The 18,206-nt window shown below is 43.5% G+C and overlaps 1 protein-coding gene across 4 annotated transcripts in view; it reads right to left on the bottom strand.

Moving 5' to 3' along the window:
* Window positions 1–16,910, bottom strand: part of Map3k3 (mitogen-activated protein kinase kinase kinase 3) — a 77,151-nt gene extending 60,241 nt beyond the window's left edge. For all 4 annotated transcript variants that reach the window (XM_042674055.1, XM_042674056.1, XM_042674057.1 and 1 more), the window contains exon 1: window positions 16,793–16,910. In XM_042674055.1, the coding sequence (XP_042529989.1) occupies window positions 16,793–16,796 (4 nt within the window). In that variant the 5' untranslated portion in view covers window positions 16,797–16,910. The remainder of the gene's footprint in view (window positions 1–16,792) is intronic.
* Between the last annotated feature and the right edge of the window lie 1,296 nt (window positions 16,911–18,206).

Here is an 18,206-nt window from a genome sequence, read left to right as displayed (position 1 = left end):
TTTACTTTTAATCCCCACCTCTTGAAATAGTGGAGTAGTAGTGTTCTCAAGCACTGAAGACAACTGACCAAAACACAGCCCAATTCCATGTTTTAGAATTTTCTCCTAGGTCTTTAAGAGATTCTTGTCCCTTCAAATAACATTAAAGGACTGAAAAGAAGTAAATCTGCTGATATGGAAGGAAACCCAAAGGATGAGTTGTTACACTTGCTTCCAAGACTTGTGAGTCACTTGGGGACCTAGGACACACCTTTAGAAGAAAGGAGCATAAAAGACTCCACCTAAAGAGAGTGCCTGTCTTCCATCTTTTATCTTTGTCTCTTGGAAATATTCTAATACTTGGTGGAGAGAAAATAACAAACAGCTCTTTACTTTTTTTTGCCTTTGCCCTCTTTCTAGACCAATCTGTTCAGATGTCTATCATGTGCCCTGAAGAGGTACAAGAAAGGAACAAAAGTACCTACAAAGACTACTTTGGGAGGATGAGATGTGGCTCAAGTGGTAGAGCACCTGCCTATTAAGCTCAAGGCTCTGAATTCAACAACAACAACAATATATATATATATGTATATGTGTGTATATATATACACATATATATGTGTGTGTGTATATATATACACATATATATGTGTGTGTGTGTGTATATATATATATATATATATTACACACTGGGCACTGGTGGCTCACACCTGTAATTCTAGCCACCCAGAAGGCTGAGATCTAAGGATCTCAGTTTGAAGCCAGTCTGGGCAGGAAAGTCCATGAGACTCTCATCTCCAATTAACCACTAGGAAAGCAGAAGTGGCACTGTGGCTAAAAGTGGTAGAGTGCTAACCTTGAGCAAAAAAGCTCAGAGACAGTATCCAGGCCCTGAGTTCAAGCCCCATGAAGGAAAAAAAAAAAAAAGAGAAAAAAAGCTTTACCTAGCTCAGGCTGACCATTTCCCTTAACGTGTACTTTCTTTTTTCTCTATTAAACTCTTTGCTTTGCCACTCAAAAAAAAAAAAAATCCCATTTTTGCCTGCTTGGAAAAGTAAAATTATTTAAAAGCTGCAAGAAAAACATCAGTAATAGCTACCCATATGATTCCACTTTAAAATGTATACAAAAATATTAACCTTGTGAGTTGGGCATGTGTATAATTGTAGCTCTTGAGTGGCTGAAGCAGGAGGATTATGAGTTTGAGGCCAGCCTGAACTATATATCAAGGCCCTGTCTCAAAACAAAAAAAGTATATATAAGGCAAAAGAATTCAGAAAAGAGGACAACAAATAAATTGGAAGTGAGTATCTCCAAAAAGATATTAGTCAAAACTAAAATACATCATTTCCTTTAATTATTTTATACTTCCTAGCAATTTCTCTATAGGTTCCTATTTAAAGAGAGAAAGAAATTGTAGCTCAGAGATAATATTGGGAGGAAGAACTTGCTTGCTTGTTTTTCAATCCTGACAACCAAGATTTTAAATCTAGAGCATAGGACTGAGGGTGTAGCTCAGAGGCAGAAATGGTTGCCTCGTAAAGGCCTTGGGTTTGATCCTCAGCACCAAGATAAAAACAAAATAAAAACTAGACTATAACATCTAAGCTAGGAAAGTTGACAGATGCTTATATTTAGGTGGGTGCTGGTGTCCCTAGCTACTCAGAAGTCTGAGATGTGAGGATTAAGGGTCAAAGCCAGCCCATGCAGACAAATCTACAAGACTCTCATCTCTAAGTAACTAGAAAAACTTGGAATATTCAAGTATAATCCACAAGTGTAACGAGAGAAACATTCAAGTTCTGAATAAGATGATGCTATTATAAGAGCCAGTTTATCAGGCTGACAAATTCTGTTTCCAGGAAGCTAACCAATTCCTGGCCTTACTTAATGAGTGAACTTGTTTGGTAGTTCTAGCAGCAAGAACACACTAGGGGAATGGTCTGGCACTGTTGCCTGAAATCTAGGACAACTGATACAACAAGTAAAGCATGATTTTGAGTCTGATTTTAGAGCCAAACATATTACAACAAACAGACAAGTTTGTCAACTGATACTTCAAAATGAGAACATAGATAAAGACAGGAAGTAGATCAAGTAGCTCTTAGGCATTTCCTCCTGGAGATTTTTAACTAAATTATCAGCACTCCTTCAGTGTGGTATTCCTTAACAAATAAACAAAACTTCAAAGAAACAGTTTTCTTAGAATGCAGCAGTTACTAGTAACATAAACTTTGAATCTGAAAGACATAAATTTAAGGAGGCTTTAAGTGCTGGTTGCAGGTGGCTCACACCTGTAATCCTAACTCCTCACGGGGCTGAGATCTGAAGATCACAGTTCAAAGCCAGCCCAGGTAGGAAAGTCTATGGGATGCTTATCTCCAGTTAGCCAGTAAAAAGCCAGAAATGGATGTATGGCTCAAGTGGTAAAGCATCAGCCTTAGGTGAAAAAGCCAAGTAAGAGCTTAGACTCTGAGTTCAAGCCTCAATGGCAGCACGTGCGTGCGTGCGTGCGTGCATGTGCATGTACACACACACACACACACACACACACACACACACACACACACGTTTTTAAGCAAATGACTTATTCTCCTTAAACCAGAGAATTGCTCTGAAAGTGAGAGAACTGACAAACTGAAGGTATGGGAAGCAGGAAAGGAAAGGAAAAGAAGACTTACAAATTACTTATGGTACCCAACATTTAGTAATGCTAAAAAAAATGCTGGCTTTTATTATCATCAATAGGAAAAAGGTCAATGGAAAAAGACTAGAGGCTAATCCACCCTAGTACTTAACTTTTGTTCCTGGATTTTTATTAATCATTACCATTTACTGTCATGTATTATACATTAGAAAGTTTTAAAAAGCTATATCCAGGTGTTCAAACTTTAAAAGTAAAAGGATAAACACTATGCATATATATATATATATATTTTTTTTTTTTTTGGTTATGGGGCTTGAACTCAGGTCCTGGATGCTGTCCCTGAGCTTTTTCACTCAAGGATACTGCTCTACCACTTTGAGCCACAGCACCACTTCTGGTTTTCTTGCCTGGGCTGGCTTTGAACTGTGATCCTCAGATCTCATCCTCTGAGTAGCTAGGATTACAGGCATGAGCCACCAGCACCCACCTTAATGATATTTTTTAAAAGTGGACTGAATTAGATAATATACAAACCAGTGTATATAAACACAAATGTATAAAGAACATTTTTCAAAATATGAGTTGAAACAAGTTACACAGATGAGCTTACAAAATTATAAATAATACAAAGATTCAGAAAAGCTGAGTCAGAGAATTGAAAAGAAGGAAATGAAGAAAAAGCAAGGAGGAAATAGATGGGGAGAAAAGAGTAACAGGGCTAATCAGTGAATACCCTAGTAGAGTGGGAAGTAGGAAAGCTAGAAAAGAATCCTATAGGATGGCAACTTCTCATCCATGTAGGCTGGAGATGCTCAGCATCATTTGGTACATGAAGAGACAGACATGTATACTTACATTCTTCTCCATGGTTGCCTGTAGCCTTCTGCCTTTATTGATAATTTTAAGGCCTGAAAATGTATGTACATATATGTCATACATATATATATATATGTATGTGTGTGTGTGTGTGTGTGTGTGAGTGTGAGTGTGTGTATCTCCAAAGGCACTTGGCAGAAAAAAGGTCCCTGAAAAGATATAAAACAGCCAGGTGCCAGTGGCTCATGCCTGTAATCCTAGCTACTCAGAAGGCTGAAATCTGAGGAACACGGTTTAAAGCCAGCCCGGGCAGGAAAATCTGTGAGGCTTCTATCTCCAATAAACCACTAGAAAACCAGAAGTGGTGCTGTGGCTCAAGCAGCAGAACGCTCGCCTTGAGCTGAAGAGCACAGGGACAGCACCCAAGCCCAGAGTTCAAGCCTCACGACTGACCAAAAAAAAAAAAAAAAAGAAAAGAAATAAAACCAAGAATGACATTATAGAGACCAAGACCAATTAAAGGTAGTGGCAGGAATAGGCCAGGTCCAATAGAATGACAGAGATAAAACAAAATTTAAAGGGAACCAAGAAGCATTAAAAGAAAATTGGAAGTAGTAGAAATGAACTGCTCATCTGTGAAATTATCATGTGGACAAGTTGAAGTAGGGACAGAAATTAGTGTGATACAGCTGGGCATTAGCAGCTCACACCTGTAATCCTAGCTACTGGGAGGCAGAGACTGGGAGCATCCCTTTGAGGCCAACTCTAGGAAAAAAACAAAAAAACCCCTCCTCCATACACCCCATCTCAGCTTGTCATCCCAGCTACTCAGGAGGCTGAGGTAAGCGTCAGCAAGAAAGCAGTATAGCACTAGCCTAGTAAATATGAAGCCCTGAGTACACACACACACACAATTAGTGTGTAACATAACCTTGAAAAGATTTCCCAAGGATAGAAGTAGTCTAATAGACTCAGAAGTTATCAGAGGCCAGGTGTCAGTAGCTCATGTCTGTAATCTTTACTCAAGAAGCCGAGATTTGAGGATCCTGATTTGATGCTAGCCTAGGCAGACAAACCTGACTTTTTTTTTTTGCCAGTCCTGCGGCTTGAACTCAGGACCTATGCACTGTCCCTGAGCTTCTTTTGCTCAAGGCTAGCACTCTACCACTTGAGCCACAGCGCTACTTCTGGCTTTTTATATGTATATGGTACTGAGGAATCAAACCCAGGGCTTTATGCATGCTAGGCAAGCACTCTACCATTATGCCACATTCTCAGCACCATAAGACTTTTATCTTCAATTAACCAGCAAAAAGTGACTCAATGTCTTGCCCATGTAATTGTAACTCCTCTATAGGGTATTTTCACAATTAAAAAAAAAAGTGACTTAAGCGATAGAGCACTAGCCTCAAGTAGAAGGGAGAAAAAAGCTACTAAAAAGAACAAAGCAAAATAAGTTAATTCTAGAGATTAAAAGGCCAGTGCTGGTGGCGCACGTCTGTAAATCCTAGCTACTCTGAAACCTGAAACTCCTTGCCTGAAACCAGCCCAAGCAGAAAAATCTGTGAGACCCTTATCTCCAACTGGCCAGCAAAAAGCTGGATGTAGAGGTATGGCTCAAGTGACAGAGCACCAGCTTTGAGTAAACAAAGCCAAACAAAAGCCCTGAGTTCAAGCTCCAGTATTGGCACAAAACAAATCAAAACAAACAAAAATCTAGGAAGGAGAGGAGCAGAAAATGGAAAACAGAAAGGGTGGGATCTATGAAACAATGATTAGCATTCATACTTAAAAAGTAGCTCACCAGGCACTGGTGGCTCATGCCTGTAATCCTAGTTACTCAGGGGCTGAGATCTGAGGACCGTGGTTCAAAGCCAGCCCAGGCAGGAAAGTCTGTGGGACTCCAATTAATCTCCAATAAACCACTCAGAAAACCAGAAGTGGCGCTGTGGCTCAAGTGGTAGAGTGCTAGCCTTGAGCTGAAGAGCTGAGGGACAGTGGCCAGGCCCAGAGTTCAAGCCCCACGACAGAAAGAAAGAAAGAAAGAAAAAAGAAAGAGAGAGAGGGAGGGAGGGAGGGAGAGAGAGAGAGAGAGAGAGAGAGAGAAAGAGAGAAAGAAAGAAAGAAAGAAAGAAAGAAAGAAAGAAAGAAAGAAAGAAAGAAAGAAAGAAAGAAAGAAAGAAAGAAAGAAAAGGAAAAAGAAAAAGAAAGTAGAAGCTCTGGTCAGACACAGGTGGCTCATGCCTATAATTCTAGCAACTCAGGAGACTGAGATCTGAGGATCTCAGTTCAAAGCCAGTCTAGGCAGGAAGGTCTGTGAGACTCTTATCTCCAATTATTCACCAAAAAAAAGCCAGAAATGGGGCTGTGCTCAAGTGATAGAAAGCTAGCCTTGGACAAAAATGTCAGGGACAGGGCTGGGAAGGTGGCTCAGTGGTAGAGCGCTTGCCTTGCATGCAAGAGACCCTGGGTTCGATTCCTCAGCACCACATAAGCAGACAAAAAAAGCCGGAAGTGGTGATATGGCTCAAGTGGTAGAGCGCTAGCCTTGAACTGAAGAGCTGAAGGACAGCACCCAGGCCCAGAGTTCAGGCCCCACGACCGACAAAAAAAAAAAAAAAAAGAAAAGAAAAAAAAATGTCAGGGACAGGGGCTGGGAAGGTAGATCAGTGGTAGAGTGCTTGCCTTGTATGCATGAGGCCCTGGGTCAGCACCCCATAAGCAGAAAAAGCCGGAAGTGGCACTGTGGCTCAAGTGGTAGAGCACTAGCCTTGAGCTGAAGAGCTGAGGGACAGCGTCGTCCAGGTCAAGTTCAGGCCCCATGACCGACCAAAAAAAAAAAAAAAAAAGCTCAAGGACAGTGCCCAGGTAACGAGTTCAAGCCTCAGGACTAGTACACACAAAAAAAAGCAGAAGCTCTTCATGTGGCATTCACCCCTGTAATCCTAGCTACTCAGGAGGCTGAGATCAGGAAGATCATGGATCAAGGTGATCAGGGAAAGTTTGTTAAACCCAAATCTCTACAGAAAAGGGTAGGCATGGTGGTACACTCTCATCATTCCTGTTTAAAGTAGGAACGATTGCCAGGTGCTGGTGGCTCATGCCTAGCTACTCAGGAGGCTGACATCTGAGGATCATGGTTCAAAGCCAGCCTGGGCAGGAAAGTCTGTGAGGCTCTTATCTCTAATTAACCACCGGAAAACCAGAAGTGGAGCTGTGGCTCAAAGTGGAAGACTGCTAGCTTTGAGCAAAAGGAGTTCAGGGACAGCTCCTAGGCCCCAAGTTCAAGTCTTACGACCAGCCAAAAAAAAGAAAAAAGTAGAACCACAAATTAAAGGCTGTGGTACAAGCCAGCCTGGGGAGGGAGGGGGGAAACCAAAAACTGACTGTATTTGAAAAATGACCAAAGCATGGCTGAAGTTGTAGAGTATCTCCCTAGTAGGTACAAAGACCTCATTCAAACCCTAGTACTACCTACCCCCAAGAAAGTGAAAACTCCTGAGTAGGTTTTTTAAAAAATTTTAAGGAGATACTAAGGTTTAAACTCAAGACGTCATGCTTATTTGGCTTGCTTGCTTAGCTGGAACTCTACCACTGGAGTTACATCTCCAGCCTGGCTTTTTGCTGACAGTGTCTCATGGACTTTTCTACCTGGGCTGGCCTCAAACCACATAATCCTCAAATCTCAGCCTCTTGAATAACTACAATTATAGATATGGCTGGCAACTGTGCGCTTAAATAGTTTTAAATGGGTCAGTTACTTCTATAGTCAAAACTATTAAAACCCAAAGTAAGGAATTGAAGAAGGTAACAGGAAATGCAAAGCTCTCCCATGTTCACAGATAGGCACAGATATTATAAAAATGGCCATATTGTCAAGGGTAATCTACAATTTCAACTCAATACCCATTAAAATATCAATGTCGTTCTTCATTAATATAGAGAAACAATCTAAAAATTTATAAGGAACCATAAAAGACCCCAAATAGCCAAAGCAATCTTAGGTATAAAAACAGTGCTGGATGGGCTGGGAAGGTGGCTCAGTGGTAGAGCCCTGTATGCCTGAGGCCCTGGGTTCGATTCCTCAGCACCACATAAGAAAAAAGAAAAAAGCCAGAAGTGGCGCTGTGGCTCAAGTGGTAGAGCGCTAGCCTTGAGCTGAAGAGCTGAGGGAGAGCGCCCAGGCCCAGAGTTCAGGCTCCACGACTGGACCCAAAAAAAAAAAAAAACAGTGCTGGAAGTATCACAATTCCAAGCTTTAAACTTTACTATAGAGCTATAAGAACAAAGACAGCTGGATATTGGCATAAAAATAGGCCTGAAGATCAATGGAACAGACTAGAAGACCCATATACGTATAGTCATCAGATATTTGACAAGGAAGACAAAAATATACATTGGAAAAAGAGACAGCCTCATCAACAATTGGTGTTGGGAAAACTGGATGTCCATATGTAGAAAAACTAAAATTGGATCCCTGTTTGTCACCTTGTACCAATATCAACTCAAAATGGATCACAGACCTCAACATCACACATGAACCTTTGAAACTACTACAACATGGAGTAGGAGAAACATTAGAATTTTCTGAAGAGAACCCAGGGACATAGCAAATAGGAGAGAGACTTGACAAATGAGATTATATAAAAATAAAAAGTTTCTGCACAGAAAAGAACATAGTTACTAAACTAAAAAGACAGTCAACAGACTGGGAGAAGATCTTTACAAGCGATTCATCCAAAAAGGGTCTAATATCCAAAATATACAAACAGCTAAAGAAACTAACCCCCAAAATTAATAACCCAATCAATAAATGTGCAAAGGAGTTAAAAAGAGACTTCACAGAAGAAGTAAGAATGGCCAATAAATACATGAGGAAAGGCTTGCCATCCCTAGCCATAAAGGAAATGCAAATCAAAACCTTGTGATTCCATCTCACCCCAATAAGATTGGCCAAAATCAATAATTCAAACAACAAATGCTAGCGGGGATGTAGGGAAAAAGTACACTGTTGGTGGGAATATAACTAGTACAACCACTCTGGAAGTCTGGAGGTTCCTCAAAAAATTAAACATAGTATATCGAAAAATGAACTTTACAACTTTGGTGGGGGGTCGGGGGGAGAGAGGGAGGAGGAAGTGGAGGATACGAAGGGATGGGAAGGGGAAACAAAGGAGGAGGCTACAATGCTTGGTAAGAAATGTACTCATCATCTTGCCCATGTAATTGTAACCCCTCTATACAGTATTTTCACACACAAAAAAGATAATAATAAAAAAACTAAACATAGGACCTGGGAATGTGGCTTAGTGGTACAATGCTTGCCTAGCATTCATGAAATCCTGGGTTTGATTCCTCAGCACCATATAAACAGGAAAAGAAAAAGCCAGAAGTGGTTCTGTGTCTCAAAGAAGCTCAGGGACAGTGCTCAGGCCGAGTTCAAGCCCCAGGATTGACAAAAACAAACAAACGAAAAACAACAAAAACAAAAACCCCACTAAACATAGAACATCCCTATAATCCAATTATACCACTATTGGGAATCTATCCAGAACATCACAAGTCAGAGTGTGATAATGACATTTGTACATCCATGTTTATTGCTGCTGTATTCACAATAGCCAAGTTATGGTAACAGCCTAGATGCGCTACAACAAATGAGTGGATCAAGAAAATGTGGTACACAATGGAATTTTACTGTTAGAATAATATTTTGTCATTTGCAGGGAAATGAAGAGACCTAGTACAAATCATGTTAAGTGAAGTAAGTCAGGTTCTGAGAGACAAAAGGTACAAGTTTCTCTCATATGTAGAAGCCAGATCTCTAAAATACAACTAGGCATGATAATATATATAGGGCTCAACACATCTACACGCAAACAAATTGACTAAAGGAGGACAAACTTAAGGGGAGAAATCCAAAGGAGTAACTCTGAACAACTATTATACTGTTTATCAAAACAAATACCAGGAAGTAGAAACATGTTTTGAGGGGAGGACAAAGAGAGGACACAGGAAGGGTGAGCAAATGTAGTCATTATATTCAATGTATATTATTAAAAAAAAAACTATGTAACTTGAAGATAGGGATGAGAGGGTAAAATCAAGGGAGAACAAAGGTAGGGGTGACACTGACTAAGAAACATTGTACTCAGAAAGCTGGGCCCTGGTGGCTCACACCTGTAATCCTAGCTATTCAGGAGGCTGAGATCTGAGAATCATGGTTCAAAGTCAGCCCGGGCAGGAAAGTCTGTGAGACTCTTATCTCCAATAAACCACTAGGAAACCGGAAGTGGCGCTGTGACTCAAGCTGTAAAACGCTTGCCTTGAGCTGAAGAGCTGAGGGACAGCACCCAAGCCCAGAGTTCAAGCCCCACGACCAAAAAAAGAAAGAAAGAAGCCGGGCGCTGGTGGCTCACGCCTGTAATCCTAGCTACTCAGGAGGCTGAGATCTGAGGATCGCGGTTCAAAGCCAGCCCGGGCAGGAGAGACCGTGAGACTCCTATCTCCAATAAACCACCAGAAAACCGGAAGTGGCACTGTAGCTCAAGTGGTAGAGCGCTTGCCTTGAGCTGAAGAGCTGAGGGACAGCGCCCAGGCCCAGAGTTCAAGCCCCACGACCGACAAAAAAAAAAAAAAAAAAAAAAAAAAAGAAAGAAAGAAAGAAACATTGTACTCAGAACCTTATGGAATTGTAACCTCTCTGGTACAACTATATAATCTACATCATCATCATCATCACAATCAAAAGAAGGGTTGTGTAGAAACACTTCCCATTTATGAGTTCCCCTGGCTAAACCCAGAAAAGATGCCAGAAACAACACCATGTCCTCCCATAAACATAGCCATACTGCAAAATGTCTGTTTACTATACCATACACCTTCTCTTTTCCATATATACAAATTCCCAAAGTAACATTTTAATGTTTGTTTTTACTTAACTAATAATATTATTTCTTGTCAAGGCTTTATCCAGTTTTACCAGATTGTCTGATCACACTCTTCACCCAGAAGAGTCTGTGCTTCGTTGTTCCCCTGAGTCAGATTTTACTTTCTCTCCATGACATTTCACATGCTTTCACTGCCTCCACCCTGACCATACCCAGGAAAAAAAGTTATTTTACAAGAAGTATGTGTAATAAGGCCTAATCCTCAATTTACTAGATCTTTTTTTTCTTCATCAAAAACAGAATTGAGCCAGGCATCGTTGGCTCATGCCTGTAACCCTAGCTACTCAGGAGGCTGAGAGCTGAGGATCACAGTTCAAAGCCAGCCGGGGTAGGAAAGTCTGTGAGACTCTTATCTCCAATAAACCACTAGAAAACCAGAAGTACTGCTGTGGCTCAATTGGTAGAGTGCTTCCTTGAGCTGAAGAGTGCAGGGACAGCGCTCAAGCCCAGAGTTCAAGCCCCACGATCCACTAAATAAATAAATAAATACATGATTGAAGCCTGGCACCAGTGGCTCATGCCTAGCTACTCAGGAGGCTGAGATCTGAGGACTGAGGTTTGAAACCAGCCCAGGCATGAAAGTAGGTGAGGTTATTATCTCCAATAAACTACTCAGAAAGTGCAGAAGTGGTGCTGTGGCTCAAGTTGGTAGAGTGCTAGCCTTGAGCACAAAGAAGCTCAGGGACAGTGCCTAGGTCTTGAGTTCAAGCCCAGGACTGACAAAAAAAAAAAGTTTGAAATAGCTAGGTGTAGCCAGTGGCTTATGCCTTTAGTCCCAGCTACTCAGGAGACTGAGACTTCTAGGATTGAGGTTCAAAAACAGATAAAGCAGAAAAGTCTGCAAGACTTCATATCCTACTGGATATGAAAAAAAAACAACACTGGGCTAGAGGCATGACTCAAGTGGAAAAGTACCAGCTATGAGAACAAAAAAGCTAAGCAAGCAGAGTTCAAGGCTTTATAACTAACAACAACAACAACAAAAACAGTAAGTGTGGTGTTATAGGCTTGTAATCCCAGTATTTGGGAGAAAGAGGCAGCAATTCCAAATTCAAGTCCAGCTTGCACTAATATAGCAAGGCTTGATCTCAAAACACAAAACTAAACAAAACAATATAGACATATACAACTCAAAAGGCATGGATGAAACTGTAGATTATGTGTATTAATCCATACATTACAGTACTATTCTCTTCTTCCTATGTCTTGTTACATATTTATCAGAGTACCTACAATCAATCCCTTGTTGCTCTTACTATTTGAACATCCCTAATGTGAAAATCCAAACTCAGAAACAGACTAGGGATGCTTAACCAGTAAAGTCTACACAAATATTTAGGACTCAAACACGCAAAACAAAACAGAACAAATAATAACTCCCCACAAAAACTCTCCATATGTTGAAACACTTCTAATCCCAAGAATTCTAGATAAAGAATACTAAACTTGTATTTGCTTTACTAGTTTCTACTTCACTTACTTCTTCAAATAGGACAACAATACATGTTAAGTACTTGGCAAACGAGTAAAGAATGGATAACTCACATAGAACCAGGAAAGCTACTTTTTTTCTTTTTTTTTTTTTGGTCATTTGTGGGGGCTGACCTTTGGGCCTGGGCACTGTACCTCAGCTCTTCAGCTCAAGGCTAGTGCTCTACCACTTAAGCCACAGCGCCACTTCAATTTTTTTCTGCTTATGTGGTGTTGAGGAATCGAACCTAGGGCCTCATGCATGCAAGGCACTGCTCCAACTTCCCAGCCCCTAGAACCAGGAAAGTTGCTTTTTTTTTTTTTTTTTGTCGGTCGTGGGGCTTGAACTCTGGGCCTGGGTGCTGTCCCTCAGCTCTTCAGCTCAAGGCGAGCGCTCTACCACTTGAGCTACAGCGCTCCGGTTTTCTGGTGGTTTATTGGAGATAGGAGTCTCATGGTCTCTCCTGCCCGGGCTGGCTTTGAACCATGATCCTCAGATCTCAGCCTCCTGAGTAGCTAGGATTACAGGTGTGAGCCACCAGCGCCCGGCTAGGAAAGCTGCTTTTTATCCTCCATATATTCCACTATATAACACTCAGTTGGATGAATATTTGCTTTTTACAAATGCCTGAAATTCAGTCTTAAAAATCCAACTGTTAGCCAGGCGCCAGTGGCTCACACCTGTAATCCTAGCTGCTCAGGAGGCTGAGATCTGAGGATCACAGTTCAAAGCCAGCCTGGGCAGGAAAGTCTGTGAGACTCTTATCTCCAATAAACCACTAGAAAACTGGAAGTGGTGCTGTGGCTCAAGCAGTAGAGCACTCACCTTGAGCTGAAGAGTGCAGGGACAGCGCCCAAGCCCAGAGTTCAAACCTCATGACCAACCAAAAAAAAAAAAAAATCCAACTGATATTTTTAAAAATATTTTAAAAAATCTACTCACAGCTGGGCACTAGTGGCTCGCCCCTACAATCCTAGCTAAGCTATTCAGGAGGCTGAGATCTGGAGGATAATGTTTCAACGTAAACCTGAGCAGAAAAGTCCATAATATTGTAGTTCCAGAATAACCAGTAAAAAGCTGGGCTGGAGGTATGGTTCAAGTGGGAAAGTGCCAGTTAAGCAAACAATCATGAGGCCCTGAGTTCAAACCCTAGTACTGCGGTATGTAGGAGGGTGGGGGGAAGAATCAACTCATGATAGAGGGACATAATAATTTATTATAATTCTAGTTTGAATCAAAATAGTTACCATTCTGGGTCTATACAGATGATCACATTCTAGCAAAACTGAACTGAGACTGCTCTTACAAAGAGCTCCTAAGCACTCTGGAATCCTAGAAAAAGACTCTTTTCTCTGTAAATCATGATTGTCACTTTAAACCAAGTTGTCAATCCAGAAACAGACTATCTTCAATTCTGAACTCAGGTCATTGAAGATTCCTATAACTTTTCCAAATTGTTATATACTTTTCAGAAATACATCCCATAGGGCTAGGAAGGTGTCTCAGTGGTAGAGTGCTTGCCTTGCATGCCAGAGGCCCTGGGTTCAATTCCTCAGCACCACATAAGCAAAAAGAAAAAAGCCGGAAGTGGCACTGCGGCTCAAGTGGTAGAGCGCTAGCCTTGAGCTGAAGAGCTGAGGGACAGTGCCCAGGCCCAGAGTTCAGGCCCCACGACCGGACCCAAAAAAAAAAATACATCCCATGAAATTTCAGATTACATTTATAAAAACAAAAAACACCAAATAAACATTAACAAATTAGTCTCCAGTATTATTGAAAGCATTAGCTACTATAATTACTAAAACTGGGAAGGAACTCTCTAGTGACCAAGAAAAAGCAACCAGTTAATCCCAATTTTAATATCAACATACTACTGAAGCCAAAAAACAAAATATTTCCTATTATCTACAAGGATAAGTATAGTTTCCACTAGAAATTTACTGAAGCTAACAGCCAATATAAAACTGGATCTGTTCTTATTAACAACCCAGGTTGGGGGCTGGGAATGTGGCTTAGCGATGGAGTGCTTGCCTAGCATGCATGAAGCCATGGGTTTGATTCCTCAATACCACATACAAGCATAAAAAGCTGGAAGTGGTGGTGTGGCTCAAGTGGTAGTGCTAACCTTGTGCAAAAAAAGATGCTCAGGGACAGTGTTTAGGCCCTAAGTTCAAGCCCCAGGACTGGCAAAGAAAAAACAACAAAAACAAACAAACAAACAAAAATCAACACAAGTTGTCAAACAAGCTTGAATCTAGGGCACAGAACAGCTCAGGAAAATATGACTATTAACCAGAGAACCTGAAGGGCAGGAACTCAAACTAGTTTTAGTCCTTTCCTCACTGGGCTGGAGTTGTGTCAAACCCTTGAAAGTTTGTTTGCTTATTAAGTGCTGGGAATTGACCTCAGAGTCTTGTGCTTGCTAGTTGAATTTACTTAGAGCTACAACAACCAAAGAAACTAAAGTGGTGATAAGAATTTCCATCATTTACAACACCAAAATGTAACCAGTATTTCAGAGATAGTCTATGGTGTCAATATATCTATACTGCACTCTATAAAACATACATTAAATTAAAATAACCAAGTTTCTAGGAAAATCATTAAGAATTACCAACAACTATCAATATTAGCTTTAATTCAGTGTCAAGACCATCTACAGAAAAGAGAAGAAAATGGCATGGGGAGAAAATTCTAAAAGAAAGCCAAGGTGATGGTTCTTAAATTAGCTTACCTAATAATTTTGCAGTCACCAGTCAAGTTTATTCCCCTCTCACTGTCTTAGTCCTTTCATGTGTAAGTGACATGAGGACAAATAAGATACTGAGTTTTTAGTCTATTCTATCTGGGATTCTAGATCTACCTGTATAATTCATTTCCTCCCCAGCACTGCCTCTATATACTCACATACCCAGACTTCTCAAAAACACCTTGAAAGGTGAAAACAGGCTCTCATCTATATTCACTGTATATAAGAGGTCCTCGTGTCTGGGTACACTGTATATAAGAGTCCTCGTATCTGGGTACTCTCAATTGGTTTTGCAGTCCGGGGTTGAAGTGGGAGGTCTGAATACACTCAAGTATTTCACACCCCAATCTGAGACTTAAGACCACCTCCACAGGACTGGTGGAAAGACTTATGTGTCCATAATTCAAACAAGCTTTAGTGCAAATTCTGTAACACAGGATAAATGTTTGTAGGCTAAGGAAAAAAAAAGATTTGTGCCCCATTTACAGTAAATATTCAATACCTATTTGTTGGAAATACTTTAAAACCTTACTAGATTCCTTTTATATCTAATTCTCATCAGAGAGCTTCTCCAGAAAACACTTCTGAAGTACAGCAGGGAAAGGAAACAGCCTAGCAAATGAATAAATCCTTTCCACCCTGTGTGAGGAACACAATGCATGAAATAGAACAAGGCAATGTCTTTAAAGTCAAAAAATGTGGAGACAGGCCATAAATATCTGGCCAATGTGACAAAGCACACACTTAATCTCCTACAAAAATGACTTGAAGACTGGTTCCGGTAGCTCACGCCTGTAATCCTAGCTACTCCGGAAGCTGGATCTAAGGATCATGGTTCAAAGTCAGCCAGGGCAGGAAAGTCGGAGAGACTCTTATCTCCAACTAACCACCAGAAAACCGGAAGTGGTGCTGTGGCTCAAGTTGGTAGAGCGCTAGCCTTGAGCAGAAGAGCTCACTCAGGACGGCGCCCAGCCCCAGAGTTCACGCCCCATGACCGACATTAAAAAAAAAAAGACTTGACTTTGCTACAGGCCAAAGCAAACATTAATGTTCCCTCTTCATGTGGGGGCATTCACAGAAGCAATGGGTGTTTTCACAAAAGATCTTTTTTTTCCCCCCCACTGAAGTTTCAACATTTTTATTTAGGTCGATACTAGATAATTTGCAAAGGAGCACAGCATCACAACATCTGCCCCCAACAGAAGGAGGGTACATTTAGTATGTTACTTGCTATTACTTAGTCCAGTAGTCATTTACTAAAGTATCCTAAAGAATGCGAAATATAATTCGGTTCCAATGCAGCGTAAGGAAGACATTAAAAGCTCTTCTTAGATTACATCTTCACGGCAGAAGTTGAAAATATTGACAAAAATGATATCATGGAGAGTCATGGGTAGCGAGTTTCTTTCAAAAGTTACATAATTAAAGGGATACCGTCAGATAAACATAGTGCAAATAAAATACTGAGATTGCACTTTTCAAACGGTAGGATGGAAACAGTAATCCGCAGCACCCAGTCATTCCTGACGTCCAGCCACGGCGTGAGACACAGCACGCCTTTCCCCAGCACGCGGGCGATAACTGAGATTTGCATCTGCAGCCGCAGATCCCCGCACGCCCTCCCCCCTGCCCTGGGACGCGCACAGAGCTCGAGAGCTTTGCAAGCCCCGGGAACTCTCACAGGCCGGCCTGTGTGAGCAAAGGGAAGGAAATGACACAGGCAGGAAAAAAAAAAAAAAAAGCAAATCAAGGAAAAGACACAACAGCAGCTGGGCCTGCACCAGGCTCCAGCCCAGGCCCCATACTGAGTCTCCCTCCCCCGCCCCCGCCCTCGAGTTCCAGGGCCGGCTCTCGCGGGCTGCAGCCGGCGGCCCGGCCAAGCACGGGCACACGGTCCCGCGGCCTCCCCCTCTGGAGACGAACGCCGCGCCGCTCGGAAAGAAGGCTGCCGTGTGGGTTCGGCCTTCAGGGCCGCCCCAACAGCCCGGGGAACTCAAACCCCTCGCCCGGGCCGCGGCGCCCCGACCAAACTGACGGGTTGGCAGCCTGCGGTCCTCAGCCCCGGGCCGGGCGGATGGTCCATGCCTGTCAGGCGGTGGCCCACGGTTCTCCTCCCCTCATCCAGGGGCGGGGCATCGCGAGGCAGCGCGGGCACAGGCCGGGGCGGTGGCGACACTCACCCATGGTGGCGATGGCGGCGGCGGCGGCGGGGACCCAGAAATGTCACCTCCGCAGCCGGAGCTGCATGCCGGGGGCCGGGGCGGCGGGGACGGCGGCGGGCCTGGCTCCGCGCGGGGGCCGCGGGCTGCGCTGGCTGCGCTCGGGGCCCCCGCCGCCTCCCCAGGCTCCGGCTCCGGCTCCGGCCGCAGCCGGACGCTGTGGCATGGGCAGGGTGGCCCGCTACATCCCCGGGACTCCCGGGCTCTCGGCGGCGCCCTTCGGCCCGCCCGCCCGCCAGTCTCTCAGTCTCGAACTTGCTCCGACGGGCCACCGTTCTCCACCTCAGGAACGCTCAGAAAAACAAACCGCTGGTTGCACAGCTCGCCTCCCTGTCTGTCACTCACTCCATCATCCGCGAATTACAGGCCGCCGCTGGACCTTCATCCCGCCCCCACCTCACTTCACCAGCCAATAACCAGGATGATGCCGGCTATCCCTCACCGCCCCCCTCCAGATCCCCTCCAACAGCCTCCCAGCCCCCGACGAACCAATCCCGCCTACTCTCGGAGGTTACCAATAGGCGAATTCAAGGCGGTTTCGGAGGGCTGTCTGGTGTCTGCCAATCATCGAGACAGCGCCCGGTTCCTCAATCTGCTAGCCAATCACAGAGGGCTCTGAGCAGCCGCCTGTGCGCATCCCTTGCTGGCGCTCTCAGCCTCTCTCCCCGGGAGGTGTCAGTTCCTCCAATCATAGCTCCCGCTTGAGGCTCCGCCCACATTCCCACCTCCTGTCAGTCACGGTAGGCTCCCGGCGCGCGGGCTGGCGCAGTTCTTCGCGGGCTACTCTGGAGCTGGGGTTAAGTGGAGGCGGCTGTGGAGGCTCTCGGCCCTTGAAGCCCTCTGGTTTCTCGGCGGCCCCTGCATTCTGGGCGGTTCCGGAAGCTGGTGTCTTGTTCCTCTCGGTGCCCAGGGCGGAGCGCGTAATGAGCGGGGACGCTTGCCGGGTGGAGGGCGTCCTCGCCCCAACTCTCCTTTCCCTGGGTCTTGAGATCTCTGCCCCAGACAGCGGCTGGGGTAGTTCAGGAATTGTGGGACCCCATATTTTGTGAGCTATGCCAGAGGCGATTTTCGAAAATACCTCTCAGCCAGTCGCTGATGGCTCACGCCTGTAATCCTAGCTACTCAGGAGATGGAGATCTGAGGATCCCAGTTCGAAGCCAGCCTGGGCAGAAACATCTGTGCGACTCTTATCTCCAATTAACCACCAAAAAGCTGGAAGTGAAGCTGTGGCTCAAGTGTGCTTGCCTTGAGCACAAAAGCTCAGGGTCAGTGCCCAGGCCCTGAGTTCAAGCCCCAGCACTGTCACCAAAAAAAAAAAAAAAAAAAAAAGCAACACTAGTTTTATATTTTTGTTTTTCTTAAGTGGAAAGTGTAG

Source organism: Dipodomys spectabilis, unplaced genomic scaffold (assembly GCF_019054845.1).
Source record: "Dipodomys spectabilis isolate Male_0828 unplaced genomic scaffold, ASM1905484v1 ptg000018l, whole genome shotgun sequence".
Classification (NCBI taxonomy): domain Eukaryota; kingdom Metazoa; phylum Chordata; class Mammalia; order Rodentia; family Heteromyidae; genus Dipodomys; species Dipodomys spectabilis.
Note: the sequence above shows the minus strand (reverse complement) of the source record. Positions and strands in the feature narration are given on the sequence as shown.